Below are 27,688 nucleotides of genomic sequence, written 5' to 3'. Positions count from 1 at the left end.
TCAAAATTGGGAAGGGTATACACCAGGGATGCGTCGTTTCCATAGCTTTTCAACCTATATGCAGAACAGATTATCCGAGAGGCTGGGCTCTATGAGGAGAAATGTGGGGTCAAGATTGGTGGAAGATCAACAGTCTGCATCATGCAGATGACACAACCCTGCTTGCTGAAACTGAGGAGGACCTGAAGCACTTGCTGCAGAGGGTCAAGGACTGCAGCCTCCAATATGGATTGAGGCTCAATGTCAAGAAGACAAAGATTCTCACCACTGGGCCAATTAGCAGCATCAGGATGGATGGTGAAGAGATTGACATTGTTCACAGCTTTAGTTTGCTTGGCTCCAAAATCAACACTCTTGGCACCAGTAGCCAGGAAATTAAAAGGTGCATTGCCATGGGAAAGCCTGTTGTTTAGGACCTCTCCAGGGTACTGAAGAGCAGTGGTGTCTCTCTGGAGACTAAGGTGCGTCGGATACAGGTCATGGTCTTTGCAATCACTTGTTATGCATCAGAGAGTTGGACAATGACCAAGGAGGATAGAAGGAGAATTTATGCCTTTGAGCTGAGGTGCTGGAGAAGAGTATTGAGAGTACCATGGACTGCTAGGAAAACAAACAGATTCATCCTGGAAAGGGTTAAACCAGGTGGCTCCTTGGAGGCAAGGATTCTGAGACTCTGTCTAACATACTTTGGACATGTTTTGAGGAGAGACCAGTCCTTGGAGAAGGACATCATGCTTGGGAGGGTGAAGGGACAGCACAGGAGGGGAAGGCCCTCTATGAGGTGGATTGATTCAGTAATCGGGTAATCGGGATGGGTGTGTCAGAGACAGTACGATTGGCAGAAGACAGAGCAGAGTTTAGGGCTGTTGTACATAGGGTCTCTATGAGTCGCAAGCGACTTGACGGCACATAACAACAACAACAAACAACAACTATGCATCAGAAAGCTGGACAATGAATAAGGATGACAGGAGAAGAATTGATGCTGAGAAAGTCGAGGTGACGGAAGAGTTGTGGTGCTGGAGAAGAGCAAAAACATACATGGTCTACCAAATGGACAAACAGATCTGTCCTGGAGATGGTGAAGCCAAGCTGTTCCCTGGAGGCAATTATTTTGAAGCTCTGCCTCACACACTTAAGGCACATGACAAGGAAGGACCAATCCTTGGAAAAAAATTCATGCTTGGAAGGATGGAGAGACAGCACAAGTAAGGAAGACCCAGGATGAGATAGATTGACACAATAATTGGGATAAGAGAGGCAAGTGTATTGGAAATAGGAAGACAGCCTTAGGACAGGGTAGAGTTCAGTGCTATGGGGCATAGGGTCACTATGAGTTGCAGTTGACACAACAGCACATAACAGCAGAAACATGGGAAAAATTCCTTTGTCCTAACAAAACCATGTTTATTCTCCTCTAATCCAGATTTCTGGGTTCATGAACTTGGGTGACCCATCCTGTATCCTTAGTTAGTAAGCTACTTAGCAGATATAGTTTTGTTTCAGGCTTTGGGGTTTTCTATAGAATTATCTATAAGCTGCAAGTTTCCACAGCAGGCACCTCCTGATCTGACTGGGAAATGTGTGCCTCTGTTTCTCCAATAGCCTGGCACTGAGCACATATTTTGATGCTATCTTCTGAGAGCACAGTGACCTACAGTGGCCACTTTCAGTGTCCTTTCTCCTGAACACCTTCTCAATATATTTAGATTGATTCAGTATTCAAATCAAAACCATTCATAACAAATAAGTCGTGTTACTCTAATGTTTTGTATTTCTCTAGGCACTTGGGTTTTTAACATTCCTGAGGGCCAAATAACCTCCTTGCTGTTCCTCTGAAACGTGACTGAAGTTGGGAATGACCATCTTCAAACATGACCAGAAAGAATGAAGTATTCAACGCTTTCCCCAAATTATAGCATTGCTATTCTTGCCATCTAAAGCAGGGAATAGGGACAGTGAAAGCCATGAAAATTCTCCTTGCCAAAGCCTTCAATGTCACCCCAGCAGAAATCCAGTTTCCAAGCCTCCGCGTCTGCTTTGAAAAAAGCAAGTGCCTCGGTGTCTGACCGTCCAGTCCTTCGGTTCATACAGAGTTCAGATTCTAATACTCCCTTCAGGTGGCGGGTATCAGTGATCAGCTAACAACTAATTTTCCAGCTCCATCTCTTGCTACCCCAGGTAGGTCAGCACCAGCTCTTAGTGTCTCAAGGGCGGAGCCCACCTGTGCACCAGGGGCGGGGCCCAAGCGTGGGCGGGACAGGTGGGGCGGGCGGCTGTGCCCAGAGCTGGGAGAAAAAAGCCCGAGCTAGAGGAGGCTGGAAGAGAGAGAGGCTAGTGGGCAACCAGAGATCCTTCTTCGGGGGTTGTCTGTAAGAGCGAGCAGCAGGGAGGGAGGGAGACCGCGAGGCTGCAACAGGAGAGGCGTGGAGAGGACAGCCGAGAGCTGAGCGGAGGACACTGGGCGGGAGGAGGAGCCGGGCTCTGCTCCTGGAGAGGGACCTGAGAGGCGGCGAGGGCGCCCGCACAGCCCGAAGCACCCATTGCGCACGGAGCATGATCCTGCGCCTCGCTGGAGACCGGCGGGGGAAGACGGTCTCGGCGCAGCCCTGAGACGCTGGGCTGGGGCTGGGACTCGGTGCGCCCAGGGCGCTGGGCCGGGAGGTGGGGCGGGGGCTGGGTGGGGAGCAGCCCGCGCTGGCGGCGCCCGCGTCCGCGCAGCGCCATGGGGAGCCCCCGGGCCGCGTTGCTCTTGCTGCTCCTGCGCCCGGTCAAGCTACTGCGGAGGCGCTTCCGGCTGCTGCTGGCGCTCGCTCTCCTGTCCGTGGGACTCTGGACTCTTTATCTGGAGCTGGTGGTGTCGGCCCAGGTCGGCGGGAACCCCTTGAACCAGAGTAAGTAGCGCCGGGTGGGAAGGGGGGAGGCGGAGGTGTAAAGAAGCAGCTTCGTCGCTCCCGCCCTGGGCGGGGGGGGTGACCCGCCTCTCATCCTCAGACCTGGTTCCCCACTCGTTTTCCTTTCCAGGTGTCTGGCGCCGCCCCGTTGCCTAGTCCCGGAGAGGAAGGGGTTGGGGGGAACTGGTAGGGCCAAGCACTGGGTTTTGGAGTCCGGGCCTGCCCACCGGGCCATGTGCGTCCGGGACATCTCAGGGGCTGCTCACTTCTCCCATCTGAGAGCAGTGGGGCTCCCTGCCTGGCCCGCGGAAGAGCTGGTGGAAACTTGGGACACCTCCTTAGCTCTAGACTTTTCAGCACCGTGGAAGAGAAACGCTGTCCACGCGCGGGCTTAGTATTTGTGTCTGGGATGCAGTTGATCCACCCCTGCCAACCGCGGGGCCCAAACTTTGCTGGTCTCAGTTTTCTCTCCTGCTGCATTTGCTGGGGGCTTGCTTTCTTAACACACACACACCCACCCCTTTTCCTCCCCCTCTCTTTCCCTCGTCTCATACACCACCTTTCCAGCCCCTTGTACACACACACACACACACACACACACACACACCCCTTTTCCTCCCCCTCTCTCCCCCTCATCTCATACACCACCTTTCCAGCTTCTTTTCTTCAGGCCTTCCTCTCTTCTTTGAACCATCCTCTCAGCCAGTCCTGACCTACCCTCCTGTTGGTTATCTGCAGCCAGCACCTTACAACCCTCTCCAATGTACCAAACTTTCCAGACCCTGCTCAAGGACACAGTCGATACCAGAGAGACCGAGAATGGATTCCTTTTTTTTTTTTTTTTTAACCTAGTCAAAGCTGCTTAAAATGTCTGTGCCTCAGTTTCCTCCTGGCCAAGTAGGGGCAAACAGTCTCTTTCTGTTTTCACTAAAACAGGCGTGGCTGTCTGTGATGATTTTTCATTTACTGATGAAGAGTGTAGCAAAGTTAAACTCTTGAGTTCAAGGCCTTTAAAAGGTCAATGTAATCCCCAGGAATAGGAGTGGAGAAACTTCCAAAACTAGCAGATGCCCTTCCCAAGCCTGAGGGGCAGAACCTGGGCTCTGGCTTTTTACTTCGCCCTTTTCAGAATGATTAGTGTTAACCCCTCAGCCCAGACTTGGGTGTGGTGCTTCCCCTCTTCCTGTGGTCAAAAAGAGGGAATTAATTAGAGGACAGTCTTGAAAATCAGGCTGGTTCAGGATGAAGAAATAGTTATGCCCTGAGCTCTTCTAATGGAAACTACTCGAGCTGAGTTGGGTTCCAATCTTGGCTCTTTGTAGCCGGAGAATCAAGGAAAACCAACTGCTTCTAACATAAAAGGTATTTGGTCCACATCATCTCCAAGATCCCATTCAGCCTGGACAGCAAGATTGCATGGGTCTGTGCCTGAATATTTCCAGGGCCGGAGAGCTCAGCACATTATAAGGAAGACACTCTTACTCTTAGTCCCCCAGCTCTTAGCAGGAAGGTTTTTCCTTCCAAAATGAGCAGTGTCTACGTCTTCATAGCTTCCCTCTCCTAGACCTTTTCCCTGAAATACTTAGAATAATAATGGATGTGCTTTTTTAAACCATACCCTTCAGAGAGGCCCAAGTGGATGAGCCCAGTTGAAGTAGGTGCAAAGTGAAAACCCTGGAAAGGAGCCCCCTTTTCTGTCTTAGGGAATACCCCTTTCCCATGTGGCGACTATTAAAGACAGAAAAGCACTTGCTTGGTATCTCTGAATTCAATGACCCTTCTCCCCCCACCTAACTTTTTCTTTACTCCAGTGCACTTTTTGGTAACTTTTCCCTCCTTTAATTGAAATACAATTCACAAGCCATCAAATTTACCATTGTAAAGTATACAATTCCATTGCTTTAGTATATTCCTTCAGTGAGCTTTCTCTCCAGAGACCCTGAAGTGGTTTGCCATAATTACAATCTCAAACTCAAGCTTCTGTTGGCTTTTTCTGTATTGTTATTGTTGTTAGATGCTGTTGAGTATGACTCATAGAGACTCTATGAATAACATATCTGAACCCTGTCCTATCTTATTCCATCTTTATCAACTTGGAAACACCAGAGTCCATTCCTGCGGTCACTGGGTCAGTCTATCTCACTTAGGGTCTTTCTCTGTTTTGCTGACCTTGTACTTTTCCAAGCATGGTGCCCTTCTCCAAGGGATAACCTTTCTTAGCAACATTCCCAGAATATGAGATGAAGCTTTGTCAACTTTGTCTCCATTCTGGCTGCACTTTCTCCACGACTTGTTTGTTCTTTTGCCAGTCCATGGGATATTCAGTACTCATCTCTAACACCACAGCTCTAAAGGCATCAATTCTGTCATCTTACTCATTGTCCAGCTGTCAGTTGCATAACAAATAATTGAAAAGATCATGACCAGGCAGCCTTGGTGGCCTAGTGGCAAGAAGCTGCACAGCAATCCTAAAAGCATTCAGTTTGAATCCACCAGTTGCTCTGCTGGAGAAGGAGGGGCAATCTCCTATGCCACTCAAATATGATTCGATGGCACACAACAACAGCAACAACAACAAAAAAGAAATAAAGAAAAGATCATGACCTGAATTGCATCTTAGTCTTCAAGCTGATATCAGTGCTCTTCAGTATTTGAAGATGTCTCTTACAGCAGGCTTGCTGAGTGCAATACATCTCTTGAACTACTGGAACTAAAAGTGTTAATTGTGGATCCAAGTAAGATGAAATAGCTGACAAATTCAGCCTTTTCTCCATTTATGATATTGCTTATTGGTCCAGGAGTGAGGGGTTTTTTTAATTTCATTTTTAAATTTTTTTTTTGTGTGTACCATCAAATCAGATCTGACTGGTACAGGAGGAATTTGCCCCTCCTTCTCCAGCACAGCAACTGGTAGATTCGAACTGCACACCTATGGGATTGCAGTGCAGCTTGTTGCCACTAGGCCACTAGGGCTCCCGCGTAGTGAGGATTTTTATCTTCTTGATGTTGAAATGTAATGTCTTTTTTTAAAAAAAATAAAAATTATTATTTTGTGCATGTACCGTTAAATTGGATCTGATTGGTACAGGAGGAGATGGCCCATCCTTCTCCAGCAGAGCAACTGGTGGATTTGAACCATATACCTCTGGGATTGCAGTGCAGCCTCTTGCCACTAGGCCACCAGAGCTCGCTTGAAATGTAACCTGTCTTGAAGGTTGTAGTCGTTGATCTTCTGCAGCATCAATTTCAGTGTGTTGAATCATCAGCCTTTGGGTCCATTGTGTTTCCCTCTCAGATAAATCTTACCTTTCTGAGTGAATTTTCTTTTTCTTTATTTCTTTTCCGAAATTGACCTTTCTCCAGAAAAATGTTTCTAGCTTTCTATTCCGGAGCTAGCTCCATTTCCTTAACCATCACTATCAACAAGAGTGTAAGCCTACGCCCTGACAGATCACTTGTTCCCCTCTCTCCTCATCCTAGGACCTTGGAACACATCTACTGTGCAAGGGTGACTTTTCTTGCTGACCCATTGCATTCTGCTCTTATCTTAATTTTCCCACTGGAAGGAGCTTTTGTCAGGTTCATGACTCCTTAACCACCGTAGTTTCATCTTTGTTTTTTAACAGAATGATAGACATATGATAGGATATTTCATATCAAATCCATATTTTTTTGTCTTTAAAAATGTGAAACATGAAGTAGATTGGGTAGAGAGTAAGAACATGTATTTATATTTGACAAATTGGCTTAAGAAATCTCTAGACAGACCACTTCCTTTAAGGACAGTTACAATACATGCCCTTCTTGATGAGAAGGATATGCCTTCCATATTTTTTTTTAACAAGTCCAAACTTGTTGCATCAAAGTTCCCTCTCAATCTGTTAGTCTGAACTCTTAGCTCAGAGGCATTGCCCTGAAAGTGAAATGGGGAAGAAAGAATTAGGGAATGGAGAGGTAGAAAGGGGGTTGCGAATTAGAAAATGGAGAGGTAGGAAGGGGGTTGCTAGCATTCCCTCCTCCACATCCTGACATTCTAACAGCAACCAGGATAGTAAAACTGCCCCTCCCAGGACTGTGTCCATGGCCTTGACCACAGCAACCAGCAGCTCAGCTTGGCTTTGCTTCCCAGCAAGTCACCCTGCCTCTTCTTTCTAGAAATCTCTGCCAATTTTCTCCACCGCCAGTTTTCCTGTCATTTGAAAGGCCAGCCTCTTTTACCAAGGACCTTTCATTTGCCTGTCTCTGTGTGACTGGTATCACTAGAAGAAGTGAATGGAGAGATGGCAGTCACAAACTCCAGGGTGGTAAAATAATGACGGGAAGCAGGCTTCCTGCCTTGTCTTTGTGGAATAACCCAGTAGTTTAAGATATAAATGGTGTGCAATTTGCGCTCCATATATAGAAAAAGATAGGACCGAAATTGGAGTAGCTTCAGGGAAAAACAAAATCATTAATGAGTAGAAACTAGGTCCCCTGTACAAAATAATTAGGGCTGTGTAGTCACTTATTTAAACAAATCTTTATTTAGCACATACTTTGAGCAAGGCTTTGTCCCAGGTAATTTTGAGGATGTAATGATAACTGGGATATGGTTTCTGTCCGCATGCAGCTTTCTATCTAGGAGGAGAGTTAAGGTGGCTATAAGGTATAAATATAATTACATAAAGTAGTCATTAAGCTTTAAGATATGTGTGACTAGACAATGCTGTTAGACTTGCAGAGTTCCAGCTGAAGGGGCTCAGCTTTTTCATGGAAGTGGTGGCATTTCAGGAGATCATGAAGAATTGGTATGATTTTGATGGATAAAGAAAGAGAAGTCTATTCCAGGCAGAAAAATTAGCATAAACAAAGGCCAAGGTCAGGCGAAGGCTAGTATTTGGAAATGCTGAACAGTTGGGTTTGGGGAAAGAGAGGGTATGATGCTGCATTAGGAAAGAGTTTGAATAATAACTTCAAAGTATGGCTTTTATTTAGTAGATAACAGAAGGGCAAGGAAAATATTAATATAGAAAGAAGCCCTGATAGGTACAAATAGTTAAGTGCTCACCTGCTAACAAAAGATTGCAGTTAGAATCCATCCAGCTCCTTGGCAGGATGAAGACCTGGCAGTCTGATTCCGTAAAATTAGAAATAAGAAAATCCAATGGGGCTGTTTTACTCTGTCACATAGGGTTCACGATGTATTAGCACCCACTCCGTGGTGCCTCACAAAAGCATTGTAGAATGGAACAAGCATGAGTAGTAGTAAAACTATTTAACACTTTTTAAGTATGAAATGGTGGTAGAACAGGCTCCTGAAGGTCTTTTTGCTGTGCTCAGCATTAACCCTTCAGCTGCTGGGTCTTGACCTGGAGGAGGGGAGGTCAGAGGAGTAGTGAGGTGTTTAGAGGGTCTGAGGCTGTCAGTGTTTACCAATGTGTCCATAAGTATTTCAGTAATTTAACAACTGGCATATCTGTACCAATGTGTACTGACTGAAAAGCAGCTCTGGGAACAGTCTGGAGTTAAAGACTCCATTCTGAGCCTGCCCTCTGACCTTGGACCCAGAGGGTCCTCCTGCTGAGCCAGGGGGCCCCCCCCCCCAGCTCCAGGTGGTAGCTCTGGTGGTGGCTTTGTAAGTCCTCACCACGTGGCAGCTTGCAAAGTCACTTGCACTGACCCCAAGCAGCATCATCCAAGCCAGGTGAAAAAGTTTGGAAATAACCTGGAAAGAAAGGTCAAGTTTGCCATTGGTAAAATCAAGTACATTCCTGCCCAGAGTTGGTACTTGGCTAGAGATAATCTAAAGAAGCAGCCTACATCCTGATTTTAAGAACACTAAGGAGCACCCCACATTAAAAGAAGAAAAGATCCATCCCACACTTAAAGAAGAAATGAAACACCTCATGTTGAAAAAAAATACAGAGCACCCTACATTTGGAAAATGAGTACACTATCTTTAAAGACAGAACGGGGTATCTCCTGTTTAGGGTAAGAATGAGATATTCCACATTTGGAGAAGAAATATAGTACCCTATCTTTAAAGACAGAAGGGAGTGTCTCTCATTTAGAGTGGGAATGAGATAGCCTGTTTAGAGAAGAATGGGAACACTTTACATTTAAAGACCAAAAGGGGATCCCACACTTAAAGAGATCATGAAGCACCCACACTTGAGGGAGCAGTGAAATACAAGTATTTCCAATAGCACATGGACCATTCATTCCCCTCCAAAGCCCCCTACCAGGGCCACCAGGGAACTTCTGAACCTGAGCCGAGGTCCCTGCCATGATGCCCCAAGCTCCTGTACTTAAAAGAAAAGGTTCATAAGTGTAAAAAAAAAACCTTCCCCCAGCCCCACAAAACACTCCTTTCTAGCAGATTTTAGTTTATTCATTTTTTTTTAGATAGGATTAGCTAAGGTCTTGTCTGAAGACAGATCTGTACTAAAATGGTTTCCAGACTCTTTGTTTTAATTGACCTACTGCTGGGACCAGCTGAGTATCAGTGCCAAGAGATCACATGTGGGCACAGAGCCAGGGCGGAGAGTGGCAGCACGTGCCAGCCAGACTCTGGATCTCCCAAAGCTGGGGCCATGTTCTCCTGTTTAGATGCCAGGTTTACCTGCTGAACCCCAAAGTGTTCTTAAGCTCAGGAACCTAATCGGCTTAAAGGGCCTTAAATCTCTAGTGAATCCCTAGTTGGTCGTTGTGATTTCTAATTGACTTTGAGTGGGCTGAGGGAGGCACACCCACAAGTGTCAGGCACACATTTCCGCTTCGGGGTCACCACAGCCATTCAGAGCTGGAATGGATACAAACCCTCCAGTAACAGAGGTAACTCAGGGCAGAACAGTAATCTGAGATGCAGTGAGAGAGACAGATGTGAGGGCAGAGAGGGATGGTGTGGTGGCTTGGACCTGAAACTCGGATCAGGCAAGTGGAGAATGAACGGTTTTGTGCATCTTGTGGGCTGGGTCTGTGTGCACTGCAGGGGCTACCTTGATTTTTCATGGATCTTTTGGCTGCTTTCTGTGTCCTACTTACCTCCCTTTGCGCTGACATTCTGGTCATTGGCCACTGTGTTTATCTTCAAATCAGTATTCAAGTCTGGGCACATAGTATACTCTCAAATAAACACCTTTTTTATGGATAGTTGACTCTAAATTTCCAAGTACCTGATATTTCCACTGGCAGGTACTCTGTTTATCAAATCCCAGAATAGAACCCAGAAATTCTTGCTTCCTGTCCCATGATACATGTAAACAACAATAGCCTTTAAGCACAAATTCAAAGGATAAGAATGAATCCAACTAATGTTATGGAGCTCTGGTGGCCTAGTGGTAAGAAGCTGCACTGAAATCCTGAAGGCATGTGGTTCAAATCCACTCTGCAAGAGAAGGATAGGAAATCCCTTTCTGTGTAATTAACTGCCTCTGAAAACTTGCCAGATGGTGAGCTCTGGGTTGATTCCAACTCAATGAATGGTATACAAGAATAGCAAGAAGTGGGCTAATGTTAAGAAGCTGCACTGCAATCCCAAAGGCACATGGTTCGAATATACCAACTGCTCCACGGGAGAAGAATGGACCCTCTCCTCCTATGTGATTTACTGTCTTGGAAAACCCAGTGGAGGGTCAGCAATGGGTCAGTTCTGACTACATGGCAAACAACAACAAATGCTTATTTAGGGCACTTTGGTAGCCTAGTGGTAAGGAGCTGTGCTGCCAACCCAAAGACAGGAGAGGAGGTTCACATCTGCAAGCTACTCCTTAGGAGAAGGATATAATCTCTTCTCTGTGATTTACAGCTTCTGAAAACCTACTGGTGGGTCGACTGAGTCAGTACCAACTTGATGACACATCAATAACCGTATAAATAATGCATATTTATTGTGTGATTTCCTTAGGGCTAGCTAGCACATTCCCAAGAACACTGTGAAATAGGAAACTTTGCCCAAGTATGGTATCTTTAGTTTCTCTGGGTTTAGTCTTTGTCCTGACATGACCAGCAGAATCTCAGCAGCAGCAGTCGGCCACCTTCATCCAGCAATAATCCAGGAACCTAGGGACAGTGATGCTGAAGGCGCTAACTCCCACACTGCCAGTTTGAGTGAGGTCCCATTCGCCTGCTAGGTGGCACTGGGTCTGCCTGCCACTCCCTGTCTTGGGAGTTGTTCAGATCCCCGCCCCAGCAGGGTTATAATTGCTTTGTAGCCCAAGCTCCTCTGAAGCAACCATTTCTGTGCTGGTTTCAGGAGGGGCTGGTAGGTGCACAGCAGTAATTTTCCAGGCCACGGAGCCTGGCTTTTCCTCCAGTGCTGAGCTTTATGGAGCGGAGCAGAGCTGCCGCCATCACAGAGTTTGCTTTGGAAGGGGGCCTAGAGGCTGTTCTTGGAGTGTGCCATTCAGTCTGGTTCTTCTCTACCAAGTTCACTCGTCTCAAAAACGACCCTTTTCTTTTCTTTGAACATTTTTCCTTCTATTGGAGGAAGGTGGAGTTGCAGCTAGGCCAGTCATACAGTTTGAGTTTTCAGACAGTTCTGCTTTGACACTGTGTTCCACATAACTTATTTATGTTAGCAAATATAAATTAAAAATAGTACTGGAAGAGGCAGATTGTTTTGGATGGTACATATAAAGGGTGTGGCTGAGTATGTTATATATTCTGAGCAATGCATGATGGATTAAAGAAAATCAAAACCCTAAAGCCAAAATGGCTGTGGAATAAATTCCAACTCATTGTAGGATGAGATTTCCAAGGCTGTGACTGACACAAAATGCTTAAGTACAGCAAAGATTGTGAGGATGGTGTGGGATTGAGCAAGGTGTCAATCTCTTGTAGATTTGCTGAGAGAGTTGACAATACCTAATGACAACAAAATCCTGCTGGCCAAAACTGAGGAAGACTTGAGGTATTTGCTGCAGAAGGTCAAGGACTGGAGTCTTCAATAAAGATTGAAGGTTAACATCAAGAAGACAAAGATTCTCACCACTGAGCCAATTGTCCGCACCCTGATAGATGGAGAAGAGATGAGGTAGTTGTTACAGATTGCTTGGCTCTACAGTCAATACTTTTGGTACCAGCAGTCTGGAAATCAAAAGAGTAATCGCATCGGGAAAATCTGCTGTCAGAGTACTGAGGAGCAATGATGTCAGTCTAGAGACTAAGGTGAGCCTGATCCAGGCCATGGTCTTCATAGTTACATGCTGTGTATCAGAAAGGTGGACAGTGGCTAAGGAAGACAGAAGAAGAATTGATGCCTTTGAGCTGTGGTGCTGCAGAAGATTATTGAATATACCATGGACCACCAAGAGAATAAACAGGTCTATCTTGGAGAAGGTGAAACCAAGGTTCTCCTTGGATGCAAGGATTTTGATGCTCCATATTACATACTCTGGACACATGGCCAAGAGGGACCAGTCCTTCGAGAAGGACATAATGCTTGGAAGAGTGGAGGGACAGCATATGAGAGGAAGACCTTGAATGAGATTAATTAATATGATAACTGGGGCAATGCGGTTAGTTAGTTGTGTTGGAGTTAGTGAGACTGGCTCAGGACAGGGAAGGCTTCAGAGCTATTGTACATAGGGTTGCTTTGAGTCGCAGGTGACTTGATGACATATAACAACAATGACAACAATCTCTGTGGGAAGCAGATTGCATCATCTTTCTCCTACAGAACAGCTGATGGTGTTGAACTGGCAGTCTTGAGGTTCACAGCCAAATTTTTTTTTTTTACAGCCAAATATTTTAACTTCTGTGCTGCTAGGGATTCTTTATGACAATTTTTTTTTTTAAAAAACAAACCAGAATTTTCTTGTTAGGTCAAGTGAATATGACTTCTAATGACCCTGTGAACAACAAGTATACTTAAGTCCCACCCTATCATATGCCATTCTCATTATCTATGATATACTTAAGCCCGTTGCTGCTGTCACTGTGTCAAACCATCTCAATGGAGGTCTTCCTTGCTTTCACTGGCCCTCACCCTTCCAATCATGATAGCCTTTTCCTAGGAATAGCCTTTCCCTGCAACATGTCCTAAGTATGAGACATGAAGCTTTGTCATCTGTGCCTCCAAGAAGCACTCTGGCTACACCTTTCCTGAGACATACTTACTCGTTCTTTTGGCAGTCCATGGATTATTCAGTTCTGTTCTCTAACACTACAACTCAAAGGGGTCAATTCTTCTTCTGTCATCCTTATTCATCATCCAGCTCTCAGATGCATAGCACGTAATTGAAAAGAGCATGGCCTGGATCAGGCACACCTTAGACTTCAAACTGACATAATTGTTCTTCAGTATTTTAGAAAGATCCCCTGACTTGCCTAAACAATACGTTGTCTTATTTCCTGACGGTGGTACCAAGGATGTTGATTGTCGATCTAAGCAAGATGAATTTATTAGCAGTTTTAAACCTTTCTGCATCTATCATGATGTTGCCCACTGGTCCAGTGGTAAGGACCTTTGTCTTCTTGATGTTAAGATGCAATCCATATTTTCTGCAACAAGCACTTTAGATTTATTTTGTTTTCAGCAAGCAAGGTTGTGTCATCTACAAAGTGCAGGTTGTTGAGTCTTCTTCTGATCCTGATGCTACATTTTTCGTCATAGAATTCACCTTCACAAATTGAATAGGTAGGGAGAATGGATACATCCCTGACACACAAGCTTCCTAATTTTAAACCATACTGTATTTCCTTGTTCCATTTAGATAATAGCTTATCTATAAGCTCAGGTATAGATTTTGCACGAACAGAATCTTACGTTCCAACAAATAATGTTTACATGTTAAATCTATCTCCTATTGCTATTGTTGTTATGTATCGAGTTGGAGAAAACTCGAGGTTTTCAGAGGCTGTGAATTACATTGGAGGAAATGGCCCATCTTTCTCTGAGGAGCAGCTGGTGGATTCAAACCATGTATATTTGCATTAATAGTGCAATTTCTTACCACTGAACCACCAGTGCTCCCTATCAGAGCTCCTAGGATGAATAAACGTTTTTTTTGTGTGTTCACTTGGATAAATATGTAAGAGGTTTTATGATACACATTTTTGTATTAATTTTATGCCTATATATTTATTTTTCTCTTTTACCCTCACAACTACTTCTAGTTTGTGTAGTCTTATCTGGTTGTATAGTGCATTAAGCTTTGGGCTAATTGAAAGGTTGGCATTTCACACTGTTGTGGGATAAAGATGTAGCAGTTTTCTTCCATAAAGATTTCAACCTTGGAATCCTACAGGGCAACCTTACTTTGTCCTATAGGATTATGAGGGTCAGAATAGAACTGACAAAGGTGAGCTCTGTTTTGTTTTGGAGTCTATGATCCTTATAAACCACTTTAATTTTTTTCTGGACTGAATCAAGGTATAAATGAATCAATAATAGTACACATGCTCTAGAATAAAGTATGAAAAAGAGGTGCTCACCATCACCTATATTTTATGATAATTAACCATTCTTACTTACAACCTGTATGCAGAGCAGATTACCCGAGAGGTGGGGCTTTATGAGGAGAGGCGTGAGCCGTGGCGTTAGGATTGGTGGACGATCTATCAACAATCTGCGTTATGCAGATGACACAACCTTGCTCGCTGAAACTGAGGAGAACCTCATGCACTTACTGCAGAGGGTCAAGGACTGCAGCCTTCAATATGGACTGAGGCTCAATGTCAAGAAGACAAAAATTCTCACCACTGGACCAATCGGTAGCATCAGGATGGATGGCGAAGAGGTTGAGATTGTTCACAGCTTCAGTTTGCTTGACTCCACGGTCAATACTCTTGGCACCAGTAGCCAGGAAATCAAAAAACGTATTGCGATGGGAAAGTCTGCGGTTAGGGACCTCTCCAAAATACTCAAGAGCAACAGTGTCTCTCTGGAGACTAAGGTGCACCTGATATAGGCCATGGTTTTTGCAATCACTTGTTATGTATCAGAGAGTTGGACAATGACTAGGGAGGATAGAAGGAGAATTGACACCTTTGAGCTGTGGTGCTGGAGAAGAGTATTGAATGTACCATGGACTGCCAAGAAAACAAAGATTCATCGTAGAGAGGATTAAACCAGGCTGCTCCTTGGAGGCAAGGATTCTGGGGCTTCGTCTGACATACTTTGGACATGTTGTAAGGAGAGACAGGTCTTTAGAGAGGGACATCATGCTGGGTAGAGTAGAGGGACAGCACAGGAGGGGAAGACCCTCTATGAGGTGGATTGATTCAGTGACTGGGGTACTTGGGATGGGTGTGTCAGAGGCAATGAGATTGGCACAGGATAGGGCACGGTTTAGGGCTGTTGTACATAGGGTCGCTATGAGTCGCAAACGACTCGACAGCACATAATAACAACAACAACAACAACAACCATTCTTACTATTCTAACCTACCCATCATTAAAAAAGACAAAATAAAATATAAGTAGTAAAAAATTACTTTCTGTAATAACTTGAACAAGAGTTTCAGGTTAAGAAAAACCCTGGAAAATTCTTTTCTGATCTTTCTGCCTGTATTTATTTTAATATGTAAAAGTTGAATGATATTCTCCCTTCTTGTAATAGAATATCAGAAGCTTGGAATTTACTTGCAAGTGTTGAGACCTGAGCTACCATTGTTGAAAAATAGCATAAGTACATGAATACCTCACAAAAAGTTGGAGCAGTTAGACCCTATTGATAACACAACCAAAGCGACTGTCCAAGAAGGATAGAGACCTAGAGCTTGTCAGGCACGCTCCTGCCACAGAAGAGGCCTTGAACTTGAAGACCTATGACCACTGCCTGATGTGGATACCTCAAGTCACATACATTAGAGAGTCAATCCAAGAAAACTAAGCCATTGCCTCTAAGTTGATTTAGATATCACTTTGAGGACTAAAATGTGGTATTTGCAATTGGTTCATATGCATGTGAAAGCTGCACAGTGAATAAGGAAGACTAAAAGACGAATTGATACCTTTGCTGTTAACAAGAGATTAACTAAACCATGAAATTCTAGAAGAACAAACAAATCTATCTTGGAAAAAGTACAAACAGAATGCTGCTTGGAAGCAAAGAAGGTGAAACTTCATATACTTTGGACAAGTTATCAGGTGGGTCCAGCCTCTGAAGGACATCATGCTTGCTAAAGTGGAGGGTCAGCAAAAAAGAGGAAGACCCTCAATGAAATAGTTTGACACAGTGATTGCAATAGTGGGCTCCAACAACAATTGTGAGGCTGGTACAGGATAGGACAATATTTCTTCTGTTGTACACAGGAGTGAGAGTCAGAGCTGATCCAAGCAACACCTAACAGAAACAACCAGGCCAGAAAAAGCACTGGAACTGGGAAAATAGTGGCCTGCTGTTCTGTTCTGTACTCCCGAGTATACTCGGGAATAGCAGGAGGGTAGGGCAGCCTTCTTGGTCTAAATCCTAGATTTGTAAGTGACTGATTGTAGGTCCTCAAGCAAGTCCTTGCCCTTTGGGAAAATTCAGTTACTTAATTTTTGGGATATCTCTTTCAGGGAATACGTGTAGAGCTTTTGTTCGTGTCACTGTTTAATAAGAGGCTAAGGGGACAGTGAGTCTTTGACATTCTGACACTAGTCTTTCAAGACTGAGTTGCTTAAACTAAGAGGTGGCAGCTCTCCCAGTGTTTCTGGTCACTTAACCTCCAAGGTCGTCTCTGACAACATGGTCACCATACAAGCAGTTGCCTCAAAGATTAAAGGCATCCCTGCTGAGATCTTCTTACAAATCCTCTGAGCCGTTCCTCTCACTCTGCCTGCCAATCCAGGGTTCAGATGGATGCTTGTAGGCACGTGTACATATGCCTCCCTTCCTCACCAACCAGCTAGTCTTCTAACTCTGCTCACCACCGCCTCAAAGACTGGCAAGGCGGATGAGGACGGCTAGGGTTTTCTAATGAGCTAAGGACAAGATGTGATACATGTTGTCAGTTCTTAGTCCCGCAGACTTGCAATTTCAGCTCTGTAGGCAGCTCGAGAAAAAGGGAAATAGGGATGAGGAGCACACTCCAGGTGAATGACTTTCAACAGCAACAGTCAGGGAATGTTACATTGGCAGAAGGAAGGGTTAGAGAAATGGAGCAATTTCTTATTTTGTTGAACTTCAGTAACTTTATTTTTCATATATTGTTGTTGTTCATTGTTGCCAAGACAGAACCCATTCATAACTTACCCTCCAGCAGGTTTTCAGAGGCTGTAAATTGCACAAGAGGAGAGTGCCCGTTTCTTTTTTTCCTGAGAAGCCTCTAGTAGAGCTCCTTACCCGCTAGACCACCAGACCTCCCTATTTTTCCATATATAGTTGAACATACACATTGCATACAAGCTTCATTTGGTTCTATTTAAAAATTTGTCTGGTCTCTTTTTAAGTTGTCAATACAATGTCCATTTCGGCAATGTCTGACTGAATACATATACATTCCCAATCTCCATCAAAACATTATTCTTATGTATCAATAATACTAATATAGTTTATATTAATAACACTAATATTAATAATGTTGTATACTGTTGAGTCAGAACTGACCCATAGCTGACCCTCCAGCAGGTTTTCAGAGGCAGTTAATCACACAGGAGAAGACTGCCCATCCTTCTCCCATGGAGCAACTGGTATATTCGAACCGCGTGCCTTCAGGATTGCAGCACAGTTTCTTGCCACTACACCACCAGTGTAGTAATACTAATATTTTAATACAGTTTTAGTTGAAACATTAGTATTATACTATGTTGAAGATGTTTTAGTGTATCCAAAAGTGGTTTTTCAAAGATTCTTTTAATGTGTAGAAAGGTACACCATATAGTAAGGCAAATCTTGAACTAATGTTAGTTATGAACAGAATGATGCTAAAAGACTGCTAGAGTTGTTGTTCTGCTTGGTGCTCTCATTGTCGCATCTATTTGTGGGCTTCTAGAGCAGTAGTGGCATCTACTTCCTAAACAACACACCTCCAGAAACTATGAACTTTGATAAATATTGATAGTTCAGGCCTTTTGTTCATAGGGTCTATGAGTCGTGTTCAACTCAAAGGCAACAACAACAGAGATTTCACTACTTTATTGAGAGCTTAATTATATACATGAAAACAAGTCTGTCTTATTTTAGTGAGCATATCTTAGTATTTTGCTGTGGGTATTTTCTAAAAGGAAGCCCTTTGGCTTGCATTTCTAAGATTTTCTGCTCTGTCAGTCTTTGCTTCTTCTTGGGGGTGTGCATACTACATGAAACCAACCATGATTCTTTCCATTTGAAGGATGTAGCATGAGCAAAGTACAAGTTTAAGGAATGTCAATTCTATAGTGAAGAGGTTCACATGATGAGGAGGAGACAAGGTTGAAAGGTGGCCACAGTGTGACTGTGGAGTCTCTTATGTGCTAGGCTGCTGTTATGGACTGAATTATATTCCCAAAATATGTATTGTAGATTCTTACCTCTTCCATTTGGGAATGAATTTTCCATTATGTTAATGAAGCAAAGTAGTGTGGGGTATGTTTTGAGTGAACCTCTTAGAAAGCAGATTATGTAAGCAGAAATGGGGTAAGAAGCCTAAGAAAACACCTTCCTTCAGAACAGGCAGGGGAAGAAAGCCTCTAGAGTTGGCTCTCTGAATTTGGACTTCTTGCCTCCTACATGGTGAGAAAGCAAACTTTTGTTTGTTGAAATTATCCATTTGTGATATTTTTGTTAAAGCAGTGCAGCTGACTAGAGTGCTCTGGTGGCCTAGTGATAAGACGATGCAGTGCAATCTCAAAGGCACACAATTTGAATCTACCAGGTGCTCCCCGGGAGAAGGATGGGCAGTCTCCCCCTGTGTGATTTACTGCCTCTGAAAACCCACTAGGTGGTCAGCTCCACCTCAGCAACAACAACAGTAGTAGAGAACGAAACCATTAAATTTGAATTTGATGGAGAGCAGCAAATGTTTAAAGTAGGGGTTGATATGACAAATAATTTTTCGTTTTCCGTCCAACAATTCATACTTTAATTCTTCAGTCATTTGTTAACAACTTCTTTGTTCCAGAAACTGTCATCACAAGTACATTAAGTTCTTGGAAGTTTGCAGGATGGCTTTGCAGTAGAGAGGCTGTTTTGGTGGTGGTTCCAGTGACCAGGAGGGTGTGAAATGGCTGTCCACTCGATTAGGATAGTTGAAGAAAGCTGAGGTACATCAAAGAAAGAAATGGGATAATTTGGTGGTAGGATTGATGTAGAAGATGATAAGCAGAATACAGTCTAAAAATCTGGGTAGTTCTCTGGCATGATAATTTAAATTAAAGGCTCCTGTACATATCCAGAATCTCAAAAATGTTTTCATGGGGAAAATGTGCTTTCATTCTGCCTTGCAGTTCCAACTCTGGGATTTGGAACTGCCGATCCTGTAGAAGAATACAAAATGAGGAAGAGACAGGCTTTTCCCTCCTCCCAATTCAATAAATATTTATTAAGCATTTACCAACAGGGAGCTCAAGTGGCTTAGTGGTAAGGAATTGGGCTGCCACCTCAAAAGCACACAGTTGGAATCTACCAGCTGCTCTGAGAGACGAAGATGAGCAAGAAATCCTCCCATGTGATTTACTGCCTCTGAAAACCCACTGGAAGATCAGCTATGAGTCAAATCTGATTCAGTAACAACAACAATACCATGAGAACTTTGGAATTGACATCAATGAGTTTGGAGATTTTTGTTTTTTAAGTACACAGCAGGGAAGAAGACATTTAAAGTCTTTGCGTACATGGAGTTTACATTTCTAGAGAAGAAGGAACAAATAATCATAGAAACAAATAAAAATCCCACATAGTAATGAATTCTTGGAAGAAAATGAAACATGGTAAAAGCTTAAAGTGGCTGGATATATATGGGGAGTTAAAAAGATGAGCTTGGAGGATGATGATTTAGAAAGGTTCTTAGTGAGGTGAACTATAGGGGGAAAAATAGTATGGAGAAGTGATACTGATATTCCTAAATCAGGTAACTTGAGATACCAATGCTGGGAGCTCTGGCAAGTTGTTGTTAGGTGCCATAGAGTTGAGTATGACCTATAGTGACCCTATGAACAACCTTGTGCCATCCTCAGTTTCCTGACACACAAGAGTCCATTACAGCATTCACAGTATCAGTTCACCTGGTTGAGAGTCTTCCCCTCTTTCACCGACCTTCCATTTTTCCCAGCATCATGTCCTTCAAGGAATAGCCCCTCCTAGCAACATGACCAAAGTATGTGAGATGAAACCTCATCATTCTTGCCTCCAAAGAGCACTCCGGCTGCACCCTCTCCAAAACATATCTGTTCATTCTCTTGGCTGTCCATGGGATGTCCAGTGTTCTTCTCCAACACCACAGCTCAAAGGTGTCAGTTCTTTTTCTGTCATCCTTATTCGTTGTCCAGGTCTCGGTTACATAGGTAGTAATGGGAAAAACTAATGCCCTGAGTCAGACGCAATTTCAGTGCAATATGTCTCCTAATCTCCTGACTGCTGGAACCAAGGGTGTTAATGGTGGATCCAAGTAAGATTAAGTTGTTGACAGTTTGAGGTAAGGGGAGATTTTAAGTCCATAGCTTACTGTTCTGCAAATGAAAAGGCCATTCTTTTCCACCAGTGACTCTGCATGGAAATACTGGGAATCTTCTCACCTTAAGATTTATAACCTCAGAAACCTGGTAGAGGGTCTTGGCAAATTGGAACTGACTCAGTGGCAGTAAGTTTGAGGCTTATTTTTAGTTGCTGCCAGGCTGATGCTCATGGAGACCTCTTCTGTGGGACAGTAGAACTGTGTTGCTAAGGATTTCAGTGATTTTTGGAGAGCTAAATTGCCAGTCATTCTCTCTGAGGCGTCTCTCGGAGGACTTGGACCTCCAAACTTTCAGTTAGTTATCCAGCATGTTAACTGTTTGCCTCATATGGGGACTCCAGTTTAACTGTAGAGGACTTGATTAACTAGCATATGTATGTCAGGATTAAAAATGCCTCAGGAATTCCAAGAATGTGAACTGGGTAGAAGAGGGAAAATGTAGAACAGGGTCATTGCTAGTTTCAAGATGAACTTCTCCTTCCTACCCCTCCCATTGTCCTGAAAACAATGTCCTCTTTACCTCTCTGGCAGGGGTAGAGGCAGCCTCTCCGACAGGAGTTTTCTGCTGGGAGTACTTGACAGAGAGCTGTTGGCTAAGGGCTCAGGGCCTCTCTTCATTACAAACCTAGATTCCAAAACCTGGATGGAGAGAGGATGCCCTGTTGAAAGCCTAACTGGAATTAACCTCTGTCTCCTCCTTTCCTCACATTTTTTTTTTTGGTATCTCCATTAGTGCACTTATCAAAGTCTGCCTTGCATCAGAGTTATTTATGTCTGTGTTTGTCTTTGCCCACGAGATTGTGAATTTCTGAAGTGCTCAGCACGGGAATGCATTTCCCCCCTATTATCTCCCTAGCACAAAGAGTTTTAACCTTTTGTGGATCACATACACCCATGAAAATCTGATGCCATAAATACTGAACCCTCTTTCCAGAAGTTACCCTCCTCCCCAATATGTTTTACTGGCAGTGTCTTGATGGGGCAAATGGTTAAAATGCTTGGTTGATGATCAGGCAGCCTCTTGGAAGACAGGCCTTGAAAACCCTACAGACCAGTTCAGCTCTGCCGACTTGGGGTTGTCATTAGAATCTACACAGCAATGGCTAACAACAAAAACGTATATTTTACATATAATTCTGGCAATCTTCCCAGGCTCCTGACACTTGTTTATAGATCCTTATTTACCAACTCTGCTGGGTGCTTTGCTCATGCCTCCTACATGGTTAAGCTCCTTTTGTTTGATTGACTTGGGAATGCTGTTATTGTTTAAGATGTTTTGGTGACTCAGTGGTTAAAACATTCAACTGCTAACTAATCTATTGGTGGTTTAAACCCTCCGACTGTGCCCATATGGCTAAGATGTGGGAGTTTGCTTCTAAAAAGATCTACAACCTTGGAAACCATAAGGAACAGTTCTTCTCTGTCCTACAAGGGTCACTATGCCTTGGAATTGACTTGATGGCAGTGGATTTGGTCTTGGTTTTCTTTTGTGGTGAGTGCCAGATGCGAGGTGAGAAGAAAAGAGTTAGGAAACAAGTCCACTGTTTGAAGATGCTGGAGATAGTATAAGCTCTGGAACCTAGATGGCTGAGGTGGTCTAGAGAATGGCAGACCTGGTCTAGAGGATAGTAGCCACACTGGCCCTTCTTGCTCCTGAGGAACCAGAGCTGGGTTCTTCCTCAGGGTGTTTTTTCTTTAGATTATCTAATAGGGCTTTTTTTGTCTTTGCTCATGCTGTTCTCTGCTGTTGTGGTTAGGTGCTGTTAAGTGGACTGTGACTCATAAGGACCCTGGTTCAGCAGATGAAGTGTTGCTCAATTTTGCACCATCCTCAAGGTCTCTGCTGTGCTTAAATCCATTGGAGCAGTCACTGTGCCAGTCTATCTTGTTGAGGGTCTGTTTCCTCTAATCTTACACCTTTCCAAGCATGGTGTCTCCTTCCACTTGCTCTTTCTGATAACAGACCCAAAGTATATGTGAGATGAAATCTTACCATTCGTGGTTCTGAGGAGCATCTTTGCTTCACTTCTTCCAATATAGATTTTCTTGTTCTTTTGGCAGCCCATAGTATGTTCAATAGTGTTTGCCAGTTCCACAATACAAAGGCGTCAGTTCGCCTTCCCTTTTTCTTATTCATTGTCTAAACTTCACAAACATATGAGGCAACTGAAAATACTAGCGTCAGAAAAACAAGCAGATTTTATGAGGTTAGAGGATAGCACAGCTAACATAGCATAGCAACAAGCCATGTTGTTCTCTAGTTTCATAAAATCTGCTTATCTCTTGAACTCTTCTTATCCTTCAAATCCAGCTGGCTTTGCCCTTTTTGGAACTTCCTTTATTCCTACTTTATCTGGGTTTGTTTTATGTCACCCATGTAGGTTATTAGATAAGTCAAAGTGTTTGGTCATGGCAGTATGCTTGTGCTCGATGGTGTGCATGACAGAGGCAGGCAGATGGTTAATTTAGAATTGATGCTGCACAGCCTTCATTGTGCCCATATTTCCTCCATATGGACCCAGTCTCCTCCCCCTCCCCTTGACTTCTGGAGTTGCTGTTTTGCCATCTGTAAGTGTCTTTACTCTCATTTTCTTTCTGCATAGTGGTGAAGACCAAGGCTTGGAAGTCAGATTGCCTGAGTTTGTTTTGCCATGCCACTGATAATAAACTCTATCTCAGTGAGCAGATTACTGGGCCTTTATCTACCTTGTAAAATGAAAATATCATTTTACCAATAAAGATTTCAAGGCTCACAGAACGTTAAGCAACCTGCCCAGATCACAATGCTACACTCAGAAGCAGGTTGCCTGAGTCCTGGAGTCTACTCTTCACACTGAAGAAGAATTGATACCATTGCATTTTAGCGCTGGAGACGAATATTGAATGTACTGGAGATTTTCGGAAGAATGAAATCTGCCTTTGGCACAGGAAAAGACAGGGCTTCATAGGATTTTTAAGAGCCATACTTGACTTGATAGAACCTAACAGCAACAAGGCTCATGAATGTGCCTCAGGAGTGAGAATAGTAAGACTTTGTCTCACATATTTTGGACATGTTATTAGGAGGGACCAGTCCCTAGTGAAGAACGTTGTGCTTGGTCAGTAAAAAAGAGGTAACCTCTTGCAGACGGGCAAGCGGTGCCGGCATGCCGGTGGCCAGGAGCTGGGTTTGTCGGAAAACTTACGTGACCCCGCGGAGACCCTTCGAGAAGTCACGTCTCGACCAAGAGCTGAAGCTTATTGGCGAGTATGGGCTCCGCAACAAACGTGAAGTCTGGAGGGTCAAGTTTACTCTGGCCAAAATCCGCAAAGCTGCCCGAGAGTTGCTGACGCTGGATGAGAAGGACCCACGGCGTCTGTTTGAAGGCAATGCGCTGCTTCGGCGACTGGTCCGCATTGGTGTGCTGGACTAGGGCAAGATGAAGCTGGATTACATCCTGGGCTTGAAGATCGAGGATTTCTTGGAGAGGCGTCTGCAGAACCAGGTGTTCAAGCTCGGTTTGGCCAAGTCCATCCACCACGCCCGCGTGCTGATCCGACAGCGTCATATCAGGGTCCGAAAGCAGGTGGTGAACATCCCATCCTTCATTGTCCACCTGGACTCCCAGAAGCACATTGACTTCTCCCTGCGGTCTCCATATGGTGGGGGCCGCCCAGGCCGCGTGAAGAGGAAGAACGCCAAGAAGGGCCAGGCTGGGGCTGGAGCCGGCAATGATGAGGAGGAAGATTAGGCTCACCAGGGCCCTCCTGGGTGGGAAACGGTCTAGTGTACCAGCCAGGTGATACAATTAATTCTTGAATTATAATTAATAAATCAACTAACAAAAAAAAAAAAAAGAGGTAACCTCTTAGTGAGGTGGACTGAGATAGTGTCTGCAATAGAAGGCTCACGTATACCAAAAATTTTGAGAATGCCACAGGACTGGGTGCCAACATGATGCACCTGACACCACACCACACCACACCACACCACCCCTGTTCTGCTATTACTCATTCCCTTTTTTTTGCTAGTTAAAACTATCTCCTCCAATGTCTGAATTTCATGAGATCAGGGTACTCTTCTTTCCTATATGTTCAAGCAATCAGATACCCTTCATGCATATAACCCATTCTCATTGACTGTCACAAAGTTTATTTATTTCCTCTTATCAGTGAACTGGGGAGCTCTGGTGGCATTGTAATTATACTATTAACCTAAAAGTTGAGCCTCACTGTCAGTTCAAATCCATGAGATTGGGAGCAAGGTGGGCAGTCTCCTCCTGTGTAATTTATAGCCCTGGAAAACCAAGGGAAGGTCAGCTATGATTCGGTTCTGACTAAATGGCAATGAGAGAGAGACCAGTGGACTAGCTGCAGTTTGCCACTTGGTTTGGGGTTGATCATAACCCAAATCAGGTGCTATTAGAAATTATCTGTGATTTTCTGAAATTTCTCAAGGGACATCCTATATTCATGGTTTGTTTTTTTAAAATTTATTTTATTTTTAACATTCATGTTGATAATTGTAGTAACTTGCAGTGTAATTGTTAAATTTATTTTTTAAATTTCATTTAGGAAAACTATGTTATTTTTATTATGTGCTGCAACTCAGCAACCCTGTGTACAATAGCCCTAAACCCTGCTCTACCCTGTGCTAACCTTATTGTCTCTGACACACTCAACCTCTTTACCCCAGTAACTGAATCAATTCATCTCATTGAGGGTCTTCCTCTCTTGGCTGTCCCTCCACCTTTCCAAGCATGACGTCCCTCTCCAAGAACTGGTCCTGCCTTGCAACATGTCCAAAGTAAGTCAGACAAAGCTTCAGAATCCTTGCCTCCAAGGAGCATCATGGTCTCACCCTCTTTAAGATGAACCTGTTTGTTCTCCTAGCAGTCCATGATATATTCAGTACTCTTCTCCAGCACCACAGCTCAAAGGCATCAATTCTCCTTCTGTCATCTCTAGTTATTGTACAGCTTTCTGATGCATAGCAAATAATTACATTAAAATATATACCCATCCAACAATTTCTCCATGTACAATTCCATGACATTGGCTACATTCTTAACATTGTGCCACTATTCTTGCTATATCGTCCCAGATTATTCACAACCATTAATTTAGATTTGCTCCCCATAAACTTATCTATAAAGAGTTCTATTGGCCTAGTGGCAAAAAGCTGCATTGCAATCCTGATGGCTCGCAGTTCGAGGCCACTTGTTGCTTTGCAAAAGGATGGGCAATCTCCTCTGCGATTAATTGCCTCTGAAAACCCACTGAAGGGTCCACTATGAGTTGATTCTGACTCTACATTACACAACAACACAACAAACCCATCTATGTTTTAGAGTTACTGTTACTTTTATTTCATATAGATAATTTTTTAAAAGAGTGCAGTGCTTAAAGCAAGCAGTTTTTACTAATTGAACCACTAATTGAAACAACGTCTGTTGTTTGGTTTAAAGGTGACTTCAGGGGATAGTTTTGTTTTAAGATTTTAAAGATCATGTCAGGGCAACAAATTAGAGGATTTCTCTATTTTCATTGGAAACAAAATTGGATTGTATGAGAATTTTAAATCCTGTTCCCTTTTTAATCTTTTTTCTTAAATAACAACAACAAAAAATCAGTATCCATCAGAGTCTTTCCTTGATCAAAACTTCCAGTAATGGTAGTAGACATTATCCTATTCTTGTTTCATGGCAAAAAAGGCAGTTAGATCTTTGGTCCAGTGCTTTCTTCCTGACTCCTTTGCTGCATTTAAAGACCAATTGTTTTATATTGGTTGATCACTCAAAAGCACTTAAGACCTCAGGAACTAATCAGTAAACTAGAAAAGAAACTGAAAATAGTAGGCCAATTAGACTCTTCCCAAAACCATGACCCTAAACCTTTGAGCCAAGAAAACTAATCCCATGAAGTATTTGATTGTTTTGGTTGCTGTAAGTCAGGCAGATTCATCCTGTTCAAAAGCAGTGAGTCTGAGTTTAAGGGCATATGCCTAGGAGCGTGTTTTCACGTACTTGTTGACTGGTGACATAGTCCATAATGAGTTGGATTGCTAACCCATTAACTGAGTGTCTCCAGTAGTTCAAATTTACCAGCGACTTCATAGGGCAATCTCCTTCTATTATTATTTAAAGCAAATGAAGTAATAATTTATTATTAATTTTCATCTCCTAGAAGAGAATAGGGATAAAAAATATAAACTAAGGGGAGCTCTGGTGGCCTAGTGGCAAGAAGCTGCGCTGCAAGCCCAGAGGCACAAGGTTTGAATCCACCAGATTCTCTGCCAGGGAAGGAGGGACAATTTCCTTCTGTACCAGTCAGATCCGATTTGATGGTACACACACACACACACACACACACACACACTAAAATAAAATTAAAAGAAATAAAAACTAGACAAAATTGACTTTAAAAGAATTCTGGAACAATGACTCATTCATTGGTCTTTTTGGTAGAAAGACATGTTTAAAACATTATTGTTTTCTCCTTTATTATCTCTGGGTAGAAAGAGACTGGCTGATGAGGGCGGAGAGTTTGGTAACCCTCACCCTAGGTAACAAATACTTCTCATTGTCAGAGAATCTGGACCGACTCATAGTTGACCTTCCATTGGATTTCCAAGCCTGTAAAATTGCTTGGAAGGAGAGTGTCATCGTCCTCCTGTGGTAACTCTGGTGGATTCAAACCACTGTAGAAGCATGGTGGTTAACAAATGGAAGTCTATTACTGACAATTCTGTGTTTGTAGATACAGATGATACAGGCAATAAGTGATGAACAATTGCAGGGAGGTAGCAATAAATGAGTTCTGAACATGTTCAGAAGAGAACAGAAGAGGAGGTGAGAAAATAATGTTCAAGCTGGATTTAGAATGAATTCTTATTCAAGAATTCAACTTTGCTATGATACATGAAAATTGGGAAAATATTTGCATAAAGAATGTTATATGATAGTGAAACTTTAATTATATTACATAGGAAATGCCACCTGTCTGTTCCAGGAAGAAATTTTTGAAGCAAAAGTTACTAAATTAGAAGTTGGTTTTCAATAAGGGAGAAGTTCAGCCCAACATGACTTATGCAAAGACGACCCTGGGAGATACAGAAGATTAAATACATACTTTATCTGTCCATAATCATTGTAACAAATAATAGCTATAAGTAGACAGACACATATATAGACATGTAAGCTGGGCAGAAATAGAAAGCAAATAGGAGTGTACCCATGACATATACAGGTTTGGCA

General features: G+C 43.3%; 1 protein-coding gene and 1 pseudogene across 1 annotated transcript in view; both read left to right on the top strand.

Moving 5' to 3' along the window:
• The first annotated feature begins 2,725 nt into the window (after positions 1 to 2,725).
• B4GALNT3 (beta-1,4-N-acetyl-galactosaminyl transferase 3) overlaps positions 2,726 to 27,688 on the top strand; it is a 143,226-nt gene continuing 118,263 nt past the window's right edge. The window contains exon 1 of the mRNA XM_006891327.1: positions 2,726 to 2,894. Within this exon, the coding sequence (XP_006891389.1) occupies positions 2,726 to 2,894 (169 nt within the window). The remainder of the gene's footprint in view (positions 2,895 to 27,688) is intronic.
• LOC102848415 lies at positions 23,600 to 24,184 on the top strand (annotated as a pseudogene).

This window comes from Elephantulus edwardii, unplaced genomic scaffold (genome assembly GCF_000299155.1).
Source record: "Elephantulus edwardii isolate Elephantulus edwardi_28Jun2011 unplaced genomic scaffold, EleEdw1.0 scaffold00096, whole genome shotgun sequence".
Taxonomy (NCBI): domain Eukaryota; kingdom Metazoa; phylum Chordata; class Mammalia; order Macroscelidea; family Macroscelididae; genus Elephantulus; species Elephantulus edwardii.
The sequence above is the reverse complement of the archived record's forward strand: the minus strand, read 5'-3'. Positions and strand labels throughout refer to the sequence as shown.